Here is a 12,201-nt window from a genome sequence, read left to right on the forward strand (position 1 = left end):
AACAATATATTTGCATTTTTACCTCAGACCTTTATTATGAAAATGAGTTTGAAGACGGAAGTGTGTATGTGTTTATTTGAGACGCTGAGACCATGCACCGCTGAACGAGCTCGTCTGTCATACAGAAGACAGCTCGGTTATTGGGGGGAAATATGTCGACCTTGTCATTGCCTCTTTCAAATCTCGTCAGAAATAAAGACAGCTTCAAAAGACTTATCACACACTTTAAGTATCTGCACACAAAAAGCAGAAGATGTTTGGTCGACAGCGGATCGCCGTGGATGTTTGGTGCGCGGGGACGGAAATCTGGTCTTGTGTCCCAGAGGCTGAGCTCAATGAGAGAAGTGACAGCAGCGAACATGTGCACAAACTCCAGTGACGACAAGATCAGCTGGCTCTGGTCTGTTTACAATGAAACTAAAAAGCAAACGGAAGGTTAGTCCTCAATTCATCAGTAATATATCATCTAACGTTAACATGAGATTATATTTTCTCCACAGGCTATCACAGGTGATGGTCATACAGAAGACTTAGATATTGTTGTATTTTACTGACAGTCTAGGGATGCAAAGCAGTAAATAAGAAAATTTGGTATATGCTCTCAGTTGTTACATTTATGATATTAGCTACATTTACTGAAGTAGCCTAATAGGCGAACTATTATTAAGAATACTTGCTGACATGTAGTTTTTGAAACCCCAGCTAAAGTAATTTTTGTGTAATTTACTGTTTTCTACATAAAACTATACATATTTACATAATGTAGAAAAAAATGTGTAAAAATATATCCTTGATATCTTTAATATTGACTGAGGAAGGTCATGTCAAGGATTGAAATCAATGAGTGAAGGAGGCGTAACTTAATCTCATATTTAGGTTATGAAACTTTCAAGATTTTATTTGGAATTTATACAGCTGTAATACATTTTATTGTACTTATAAAATATGAAAGAAAAAAACTTTTATCATGAAAGTAATTTAGGAATCTTCTAGCGCTGCATAACGACTAATCGAGACTAATTGTTTGCAGAATAAAAGTTTTTGTTTACATCAAATATGTGTGTGTACTGTGTATAATAATTATGTATATATAAATACACACACATACATGTAAATACTTAAGAAATATTTACTTGTATATATACATTTTTATATTTATATATAATTTATTTTATATATAAATATAAATACTTAATATATAAATATATTTTTTCTCTTAAAATTTTACATAAATGTGTCTGTGTGTATCTATTATACACATTATTATTATACACAGAACATCCACATATATGTGTGTAAACAAAACTTTTATTCTGCAAACGATTAGTCACGATGAATCGTTATGCAGCCCTAGAATCTTCACATGAAATTATGCAATTCAAAAAAAGTTTTTATTAATCATTTTAATTTGCTTTATTTTTCTCTTTTTCATGATATGTCTAAGAAAACCATAAAAACACAAAGAGTCCATACCTTTATTAACACAAACGTGTTTTTTCTCAGATTTAGTACCAGTGATCTCAAACAACTCTGTCAATCCAGACACAATCTTTGCTAATAATGAGATGAGCCTGCAGGACATTGAGATCTATGGTTTTGATTATGACTACACACTGGCTTTCTACTCCAGTCACCTTCACACCATCATTTTCAACATCGCCCGGGATATTCTTATACAGGAGCATAGGGTGAGTGAACCAGGAGTTCATTTGTGATATCGATTATATGTGTTAATTTTTATTCAGTGGATGAGTATTACCATTGTTGAGTCCTATTTCCTAATGTGTAATTACGGGAACATGAAGTCATTTTATGTTACAGTTTTTTATGATAAATAAGTAGGTAGTTATGAAACAATTAACCAAAATTTCTAGCTATAAATTCTTCAACACTGAGATAATTGAGATATGTTGTCAGATTTGCGACTTTGAAATGCATTTTTGATTTCGGTTCTCTCTCAAAATTTGTTAAAAAAATTAATAGGAGGAAGTTTCGATTTCTCTTGACTTAATATGCAGAGACATACAGTATATAACTCATTTATTTGCTTATTTTCCCCAAAAAGTCTAAAAAAAAAAATCTTTTTTTATTTCCTATTCTCATATATCAGTATCCAGAAGGATTAAGGGAATATGAATACATCCCAAATTTTGTGATCCGTGGTCTGCACTATGACGTTCAGAAGGTATGCTTGCGTTTTCAGATTGCTCATGCCATTGGTTTGAAAGTTTTGCCTAATCGTTTTGTCATTTGAATGCTAGGCCTTACTAATGAAGATAGATGCCTTTCATTATATCCAACTGGGTACAGTGTACAGGTAGTGTGAATATTTACTGTAATGCATATAATTATCATATAATTATTAGTTTTTAGTCTCCGCTTACTGTTATGTCTGTTTCTGTAGGGGTCTTAATCCTGTGCCAGATAAGGAGGTCATTGCAATGTACGAAGGCTCCCATGTACCCCTTGAAATCATGAGTGACTTTTATGGCAAGGTTTGTAGCTTGCCTAACTATTTCGCTTATATGCAGAGAGCTCTTTTGCTTGTCTATGTTCTTATATTAACTGTTTTCTGATGTGGCTCTATCAATCTCTGTACAGAGTTCTCATGGTCAAACAATGAAGCAGTTCATGGATATCTTCTCCCTTCCAGAGATGTCGCTTCTCTCCTGCGTGAATGACTATTTTATGAAGCACAATATCGATTACGAGCCTGTTCATCTCTATAAGGATGTCAAGGTATATTTACAAAATCAAAAAGTTTTAAATTAAATTTTTGGTCAATATGTGGGTGCAAATGATGAAAACATTAAGCATTAAAGCATTTATTTTTAAATCAAGGATTTTAAGATTAGAAGAAACTAGTTTCCAAGTCATATCTGGGGACTGCTGATGTCAGAACCAACTTGGATAAATTTAGGTTTGGATAAATATAGATCCAACATTTTGCTATTTCAGTTTGGTGTGAGCTGCATGAACAGCAATGGTCTAATTTTAGTCTGAATATTTATAAGCACCATCTGTGGCGCATGCATCTGTTCACGCCGTTATATATGATACAGATTTCCCATTAGGTCTATGGATCTTGGAAAAACCTGTTCCTGCTGTACATCTAACGTTTATAAAGAAAAAGTCTTGAATGTTCCTTAAAAACACCACTTTCCTTAAATAAAATGAATGAGAGCTTTCACAGAAAGGCAGCTGGCATCACGTCTGTTTATTTTAAGGTCTTTGTGTGTTATTTCAATGCAACACATTGACATGCATCCTTTGATATTCTGGGTCTGGTTTGTTTCTCTGTTCCCAGGAGGCTATAGGAGACGTTCACATCAGAGGCCTTATGTATCGAGCAGTAGAAGCAGATATTGGTAATTTCTCAAGCTTATTTATATTTTTACCTGCATTGGAGACACAGTTAAGGGGATAGTTTACCCAAAAATAAATATTGTGTCATCATTTTCTCACGCTCGAGTTGTTCCAAACCTGTATATATTTCTTTGTTCTGCTGAACACAAAGGAAAATATTTTGCGCAATGTTTGTGACCAAACTGATTTTGAGCATCATTGACTTCCATAGTATTTTTAGTTCCTACTATGTAAGTTAATGGTGCTTCTGTTTCCTGCTTGATTACAAATATCTCCTTTGTGTTCAGCAAAACAAACAAATTATACAGGTTTGTAATACCTTGAGGGTGAGTATGCGATGACATAATTTTCATTTTGGGGTGAACTATCCCTTTAAGCGATAAGGAATAAGAGGCCATGCTATATTTTATATAGATATATTGTTATGTATGTTTGTGTTTATATATACACATTATAATTACACACAATACACACACAAATATATTATGCAAACTTTTATTTTGTATTCTATTAATCGCGATTAATCTTTTGACAGCCCTAAAAAAAAAAAAAATATATATATATATATATATATATATATATATATATATATATATATATATATATATATATATATATATATATATATATATATAAATCTTTTGACAGCCCTAATATATATATTATATTATATTATATATATATTAGGGCTGTCAAAAGATTAATCGCGATTAATAAAATACAAAATAAAAGTTTGCATAATATATTTGCGTGTGTATTTTGTGTAATTATAATGTGTATATATAAACACACACATACATTTAAGAAATTTAATAAACATGTTATTTATGTATTTTTTTCATTATATATCAAATTAAATATATCTATATGTTTCTTAAATACATATAAACAAAATAATTACACACAGTGCACACACATATATTATGCAAAAACAAACTTTTATTTTGTATGTGATTTCTTTAACTTTAAGTGCGATTACTTTAATTTTAAGTGTCTTATTGCTTTAATAAAATTCCCCCATAACTAATTACCCAATCCTAATAGTGAATATTGTCTTTTTTATCTACAGAGAAATACATATGTTACGGTGAACAGACGCATGCTGTTTTACGGAAGCTCTCCAGAAACGGAAAGAAGATGTTTTTGATCACCAACAGCCCGTTTGATTTTGTGTAAGTGCAACTAAGATTTACTACAACTGGAATCACCTGATATACAACCTTATGTACATATTTTAAACAAACATGTTAGGACTGCCTGCTTTTTATGCCATGTCAATAATTCCCTTTTTGTAGAGATCGAGGGATGAACTACATAGTTGGCAAAGACTGGCGAGACCTGTTTGATGTTGTCATTGTGCAGGCCGACAAGCCAAGTTTTTTCAACGACAGGAGAAAGTAAGTAGTGAATTCATGTAAGACAAAGATAATAGATTCAACAAGATTGGGCACTGCTGTTACTATAAATAGGGGAAATGCAACGCCCATTATGGCGCCACTGGTGACTGAAGTCCCACCTTTCAGTAAAAAAAAAACAATCATCAAATTGTGTTTTTAATGAAATCTGTATTTCCACATTCAAGTTGATAGGACTGAAATAACTGCCTGACCCGAGTGCCAAGACTTCCATAAAGGGATTTTATGACAAATGACATGCATGGAGGTAGCATGCAAGGCTTTCTTGTATCGAGACGGTAACATTGTTTTTTTTTTTTTGGTTTATAAAGGCCGTTCAGACGAGTTACTGATAAAGGCGTGTTGTTATGGGACAGGATTCACCACCTTGAGAAAGGGCAGATCTATAAACAGGTAATCGCTCATGCCCCAGTGTTTTGCTGCGAGCTCTTTCTGTTCATTATTGAAAATCGTGGAAAGTCATCTGTTTACTTCTTCTGTTACCAGGGAAACCTGTATGAGTTTTTACGGCTTACGGGCTGGAGGGGCTCCAAGGTCTTGTACTTTGGAGATCACATTTACAGTGACCTTGCGGTAAGGAACTTTTTTACTTTGCCTTCGAAGTTGTTGCCTTTTTAGTCTTTAATGATATTTGTTTGATCCATATAGCTCAGTTACAAAACCTACTGAGTTGATTTTTAAGTCAGCATCTTAACTGCCATTAAACCTCATAAGTGGCCAATCTGTAATGTTTTGCATAGGAAGTAACTCCAATAAATAAAGCCCTGCGTGGGAGATTTGACTCATGACTTGTAATAGAAGTCAGAAAGCAAATATGTCTTAGCAGACCCTTTGCATCATATTATGTGTTTCGGTTAGGAATGTGTAAGCATTGTTTTGGGGTGATTTTGCAAACTGTGCTGTAATGAAAGTGATGCCAAGATGCCTTTGTGTGTAGGACCTGACCCTAAAGCACGGTTGGAGAACAGGAGCCATCATTCCTGAGCTACGTAAGGAGATCAAAATGATGAACACAGAGGAATATGTCCACACTATGACCTGGTTGCAGGCCTTGACCGGACTACTCGAACAAATGCAGGTTAGACCATCAGCGGGCGCATCAAAAAAAGCACTTGTCTATAGTGTACTGTATATAAAGTAGTGACTTTTCAAAAGGGCTGTAAGATGTGAAGAGTTTGGTTCCAAAACGAGATAATCCATGTTTGTTTATTATTATTATGTTATCATGTTTTTATTGTGCTGTATTTTTTAGTTATGAAGGCTTAAATCAAAACAAACCAACTGCAGTTTGATTGATATTAATTGGAATGCACAATCAAAAAACAAGATTTTTGAAAAATAAAAAAACAAAGTTATCTCGTTTTGAAACCAAACTCTTCATATATTGAAATTATCTAAATATTTAAAATGTGTATATATAAATGTGCATAATGAAATGGTTTGCAATAACTAAAGGATTTTTTTGATACTTCCAAAATGGGATGTCTAATGATTTGTCATGACTAATCGTTTGCACAATTTTGTTTACATAATATATGTGGGTGTACTACTGTGTATAATAATTATGTATAAATACACACACATACATGTGTATAATTGTAAGATTTTTTATATAATAAATATTTATATTATATATTATATAAATTATATATAATATATAATATAGAAATTGTGAAAAAGAACAATCCATTAACTTAGTTTTGGTAAGGCATTTTTTGCAAGCATGTAAAATAGGTCATTGAAATTTGGCTCCCCTTGTGATGTCAGAAGGGGATAATACCGCCCCTTAATCTGCACTATCCAAGCACTGCCATTTAGTGCAGAGATCAGCTCATTTGCATTTTAAAGGACACACCCAAAAAGGCAAATTTTTGCTCACACCTACAAAGTGGCAATTTTAACATGTTATAATAATTTATCTATATGATATTTGAGTTATAACTTCACATATGTACTCTAGGGACACCAAAGATTTATTTGACATCTTAGGGGCTGTTTACACTTGGTATTAAGATGTGTTTTCATCGATCGGATCACAAGTGAACGAGAGAGACACATTACGTTTACACCTGGTATTTAAATCTGTCTCTTTTGTCCACTTTGACCGCTTCTGTTCTGAATACTGTGAGGGGACGGTCCGTGAGACGGTGGGCGAGTCTCTCTGCTGTCATTCAAATTGTTTAGCAAGTATACATGCTGCATAGTGTTTTGAACGTTTATATGTTGGAGCTTTCTCTGAATTTTCAGCGCAATTGATGAAATAGGATGGCGCAACTTTCACGCTTTCAAAACGAAACTACGGAGAACACTCGCAGTAGTTTTATCAACGAAAGGCTAAAAATAGCACTGTTCACCGTATGTTCACGCCAGAAGTAAAAAAAAATAGACGTAAAATTTGTGTTTAATACCTCAGATTAGATAAATGGGCGGAGAGAAGGCGGTCGCGTGTGGCTGTTCGAACACATTCAACCACATTTGCGTTCCGCAACTCAAAGCGATCCGATCGAAAGTGGTTTCGACTACCTCTGGATGTGGTTGAAAGTGGTCGAAAGTGGACGAGCTCAAAACGTTTTGAACACCGATTACACCTGGCATTAACGTCGTCCACTTGTGATCCGATCGACGAAAACACATGTTAATGCCAAGTGTAAACAGCCTCTTAAAGAAGCACTAAAGAGTTTTTGCTCTTTGCTCCCCCTACAGGTTGTAAGGGGAATTGTCCATTACCACTGTTGTAAATAATTTAGCCTACTGCAGCAAAGCTGGCTCTGATTGGATTGTAGGTCTGCCGTAAAGCAAGTTTTTGTAGTTTTCACTCGAACTACAGACCCGACGGTTGGAAACTTCTTTAGTGCGGTTTTGGCCGATAGAGGGCTGCAAAGCGATTGTGAAAGTGCCGTTCACCCTGTTTTTTATTTTAAGGTTAAAAAAACTCTTTGGTGTTGCTTTAAAAAAAAGTCTTGTGAAATGTCCCCTTTAATTGTTCGAAAAAGGGTAACTTGGTTTTTCGTGTAAGATACATTTCACTTCATTGATCTGGCTATTTCATTTAAACTTGAAAGGTCAAAGTTCAGGATCCATGAGGTTTCTTTGCGTGGGCGGGTTACGTTTTTTTCATGTCGTATACTGTAGGTACGAGGCTTTATTTATATGGTTGTAATATTCAAATTTCAATAGTTTTATTTATTAACGTACAATCATTTTTACAAATGAAATTAGCGGCATACAAATGTTTTATGAATCACACGTGAACACTGTCGTAAGATGATATTTGCGCACAGGTCTGCGGTTGTTTCTACGTTAGATTGATTCCATTGACTTCATATTACCATACTCACTTTAATGCAAATTAGCTGTCTGACAGATACATTTAGTAATATGATTGTTAAATGTCAGTGTGTTTACCTTGTGATCAAAGCAGATGTCCACCATCTTTAATACCAGCCTTGACCAGTAATCAGGTTTGAGTATTCGCAGTATGAAAGGTTGCATTTGTCTTTTATCTGGCAGGTGCACAGAGACTCTGCGTCACAAACGGTGATTCAGCAGTGGATCAATGAACGCGAGGATATGAGGTAACTAATCTTACATTAATCTTTAGACCTTTACTCTGCATCAGCCATACAAAATCATACAGTGTATATATAACTCATCTTGGAAATGTATAGACATTGCCAATCACATGTATAGTTCTTATTTGTAGATAGCATTTGTATCAGTGGCACAATAAACAATAAGGGGTGGTTTCCTGGATAGAGATCAGACTAGTCCTAGACTAAAATAAATGAAAGAACTGTCCAAACCGAATTAATTGAAAATATTAAGACCTATTGTCAGGCAAGATATTAACAACAGGTATAACAAGTGATGTTTGAAACAACATTAAACGACTCAATTTGGCAGGTCGCGGGCTAAAGGCGTCTTCAACGCCCAGTTCGGGAGTCTTTTCCGTACGTACCACAACCCGACCTACTTCTCGCGTCGACTCTCAAGGTTCGCCGATATCTACATGGCTTCCCTCAGCTGTCTGTTAAACTACGATCTCCAGCACACCTTCTACCCCAGACGCACGCCCCTGCAGCACGAGTCTCCTATCTGGCCCGAGCAAACCACCACCGGAGCCATGAACATACAGAACCACAGGATAAAGACCGGATCAGAGTAGAGAGGATGTAAGACCGATATTAGTGTGTTTTTAGTGTTACCAATGTAACGGTATGTAATTACTGTTATATTTCATTAGAGATCAAACTGAAAAACTATTATTAACATAATTAATAATAGTGAAATTCAACGGTAGTAGTGGTGTTGTGGGTTACACAAAAATATGTGTAACAGCTGAAGTATAAAATGCTATTATATAATGGGGAAGGGTTACAATTTCCTTTATTTTATACATTACTATTGGTTTAATTAAAGAAATTAAAGGCATAGTCCACCCAAAAATCGGCTCAACTTCATGCTTGCTTCATATGGTTGAATGCAAAAAGTCCCTTTTCTATTCAATGCATGATTTATTTATATTCAGAAAAGTACAGTAGCGGTCCATTGTAACCTTTTAATAACTTTGTATAGGGAAAAGATGGAAATGATCATGTTTTGGGTGAACTATCACTTTAAAAATGAAATTTTGGTTTTAAACTCAGTGGCGGCAGGTGTCATGTGTCTGGCTCGTCGTGTCAAAATGGGAACCTATGTGCGTCACATGTCGTGTCAAAATAGGTGCCTGTTGCATACGCGTCAAATAAGTTCATGAGTATTTAGTAAACGCAAACATCCATTTTTATTATAAACCCTTACAAAGCGTCTGTAGCAGGCACGTATTTTGACAAGAATGCACATAGGTTCACAGGATGCAGGGAACACATATTTTGTCATGACGATTCACACCCATGACAATGTTTTGATAAATTTCGCATTCGTGCCTCCTCTAAAAAATAGTCACAAGCCACCACTGTTTAAACTAAAGGAAAGTGGATAAGACAATGGGTCTCATTTACTAAGCATGCGTACGCACAAATTTTTTCGTGAAATATACGTTCGGACGTTTAAACTAACAATCATGAATCAACAAAAACTTTTATACAACTTTTATTTCTTATGGATGTTTTCAATAACGTAACAACAACTTAAACCACACGTACGCAAAAATCATGAACAAGGAAAAAGAAACCTATATTTTTTTTTTCTTGGTCAAGATTATTGTGCAAGTTGTTATCTTATGTTTTTGCATACATTTAAAATAAATGTAAGTATTAAAAGTTTTGTTGAACCATGATTTGTTAGTTTAAATGTTTGCATGCACATTTTACGAACAAATTTGTCCATACGCATGCTTAGTGAATGAGACTCAATGTGTTAATTTTTAGATTTCATTTATATTTGCTCATTTACAGAATTAATATGTTGGTCTGCGCTAAGGTACACAAAGTGTGGTATTAAAAGTTGATATGTATGTAGTTTGTGTGCATAATCAAAGTAGATTGTTTGTTTTCTAGTATTGTCGGTTTTCCGAAAGCTGCCATTGGGAAAACAGTTCCCTCCCCAAATATTACAATACAGTGGGGTTGTGTTGGGCGAGTTGGGAGTGTTTACATGTATTGAGGGAAGTCAGCCTACAAATACACTTTAAAAAGTAAAGGTTGGATTCACTTAAAAAAATCACTTATATTGGTAACACAATTGTTTTTACTTAAAGGTGATGTGTGTAATTTTTAGCGACATCTAGTGGTAAGATTGCGAATTGCAACCAACAGCTCACCCCTCTATTATAAAACACATATGATGCCACCACAGGACAAACATGTCATCGTTGAGACAATGTAGGGACGAAACACGCTCTCTATAGCAATTTATCCGTTTAGGGCTACTGTTAAAACATGACGGAAACTTTGATGTAAGCGGACCCGTGGTGTATGCCTCACTTTAAGTGAAAAACTTAAAGGGACACTCCACTTTTTTTGGAAAATATGTTCATTTTCCAGCTGCCCTAGAGTGAAACATTTGATTTTTATCGTTTTGGAATCCATTCAGCTGATCTCCAGGTCTGGCGGTACAACTTTTAGCATAGCTTAGCACAATCCATTGAATCTGATTAGACCATTAGCATCACGCCTAAAAAAATAACCAAAGAGTTTCAATATTTTTCCTATTTAAAACTTGACTCTTCTGCAGTTACATCGTGTACTTAGACAGACAGAAAATTAAAAGTTGCAATTTTCTAGGCCGATATGGCTATGAACTATACTCTCATTCTGGCATAATAATCAAGGACGTTGCTGCTGTAACATGGCTGCAGGAGGCACAAAGATATTACGGCCATGTTACGGCAGCAACGTCCTTGATTATTACGCCAGAATGAGAGTATAGTTTTAATCTGTCGGTCTTAGTACACGATGTAACTACAGAATAGTTAAGTGTTAAATAGGAAAAATATCTCTTTGGTAATTTTTTAGGCACGATGCTAATGGTCTAATCAGATTCAATGGATTATGCTAAGCTATGCTAAAAGTGGTAGCGCCAGACCCGGAGATCAGCTGAATAGATTCCAAAACTGTAAAATCAAATGTTTATCTAACTTTCACCATATACAGTGTAGCTTACTTATAATTGCTTAATTGTAAATGCGTCTTAAGCTGGTATAGAAGAGAAAATTCTGTATTTTAACATTTGATAATCATCACACTCCTGAGCTGTCAATACCTTATTTTTGTATTAAAAAGTTTGTCTTGACACCATGTTAAATGGCTGGGGATGGACTGATGAACAGTATATAAACTGAAGAGTATTTGACTAGTTTTGTGCTGTTTTAAAGATTGTGCCTCATAGAGTAGGACTAGGTAAAGTTTTTTTTAATAGTGTTTATTTTTGAAGTTCAAAGTTCATCAATGGCCTTTGTGAGTTCACCTCCATTAAGCCTATTAAAAGGGAGAAAATACTTGAAGTGTCACATGTTTAAATGAATGTGCATGTAGAAAAGAGTTTGTCACTTCTGAATTGCTCCAATATTCGTTGATTTAGCCTTACATTCAGTGCTTTTGCAGTATTTGATAATAAAACACATTTTTATGAGGGACATTGCAAACATTGTGCGACAGATTAGATATTAAAGTTATATAGAAGAATATTTATTGTTGTTTAAGGTGGCCATACAATTTTTACCTATATGTGTACTTTTTATATAATGACTTGTTATTGTTGTTCTTCCTTTACTTTTATCATTGTTTTGAGAGGCCAGCAATAAAACATTATGCTTTATTACAACATAGTTAACGCACAATTTTATGTTTATCTACTCATACAAATATAAGCCACTTTGTTTTTGTTGTTTTTTTACCGTACCATTGATGGACTTTTTGACATATTTGCCTTTAAAAATTGTACTTAAGCTGTTTTTGGTGTTAATCAATATTTGAAGGGT

At 34.6% G+C, this 12,201-nt stretch overlaps 1 protein-coding gene across 1 annotated transcript; it reads left to right on the top strand.

The window, feature by feature from the left end:
- The first annotated feature begins 61 nt into the window (after positions 1-61).
- nt5dc3 (5'-nucleotidase domain containing 3) lies at positions 62-11,147 on the top strand. The gene is made up of 14 exons (XM_065291808.2): positions 62-435; positions 1,504-1,688; positions 2,111-2,185; positions 2,262-2,317; positions 2,405-2,495; positions 2,602-2,739; positions 3,308-3,368; positions 4,436-4,538; positions 4,662-4,763; positions 5,093-5,174; positions 5,268-5,354; positions 5,719-5,859; positions 8,292-8,356; positions 8,685-11,147. Exons 1-14 carry the CDS (start codon positions 153-155, stop codon positions 8,944-8,946), a joined length of 1,731 nt encoding a protein of 576 aa, XP_065147880.1. The 5' UTR covers positions 62-152; the 3' UTR covers positions 8,947-11,147.
- Positions 11,148-12,201: the final 1,054 nt, after the last annotated feature.

This window comes from Paramisgurnus dabryanus, chromosome 23 (genome assembly GCF_030506205.2).
Source record: "Paramisgurnus dabryanus chromosome 23, PD_genome_1.1, whole genome shotgun sequence".
NCBI classification, from domain to species: Eukaryota; Metazoa; Chordata; class Actinopteri; order Cypriniformes; family Cobitidae; genus Paramisgurnus; species Paramisgurnus dabryanus.

Excerpts from the sequence above, each read along its gene's own strand:
- nt5dc3 (XM_065291808.2), top strand. The coding sequence starts at position 153 with ATGTCGACCTTGTCATTGCCTCTTTCAAATCTCGTCAGAAATAAAGAC. Across the intron at positions 4,764-5,092 it reads TTTTTCAACGACAGGAGAAA|GCCGTTCAGACGAGTTACTG; the intron begins GTAAGTAGTGAA and ends TGGTTTATAAAG. Across the intron at positions 8,357-8,684 it reads AATGAACGCGAGGATATGAG|GTCGCGGGCTAAAGGCGTCT; the intron begins GTAACTAATCTT and ends TCAATTTGGCAG.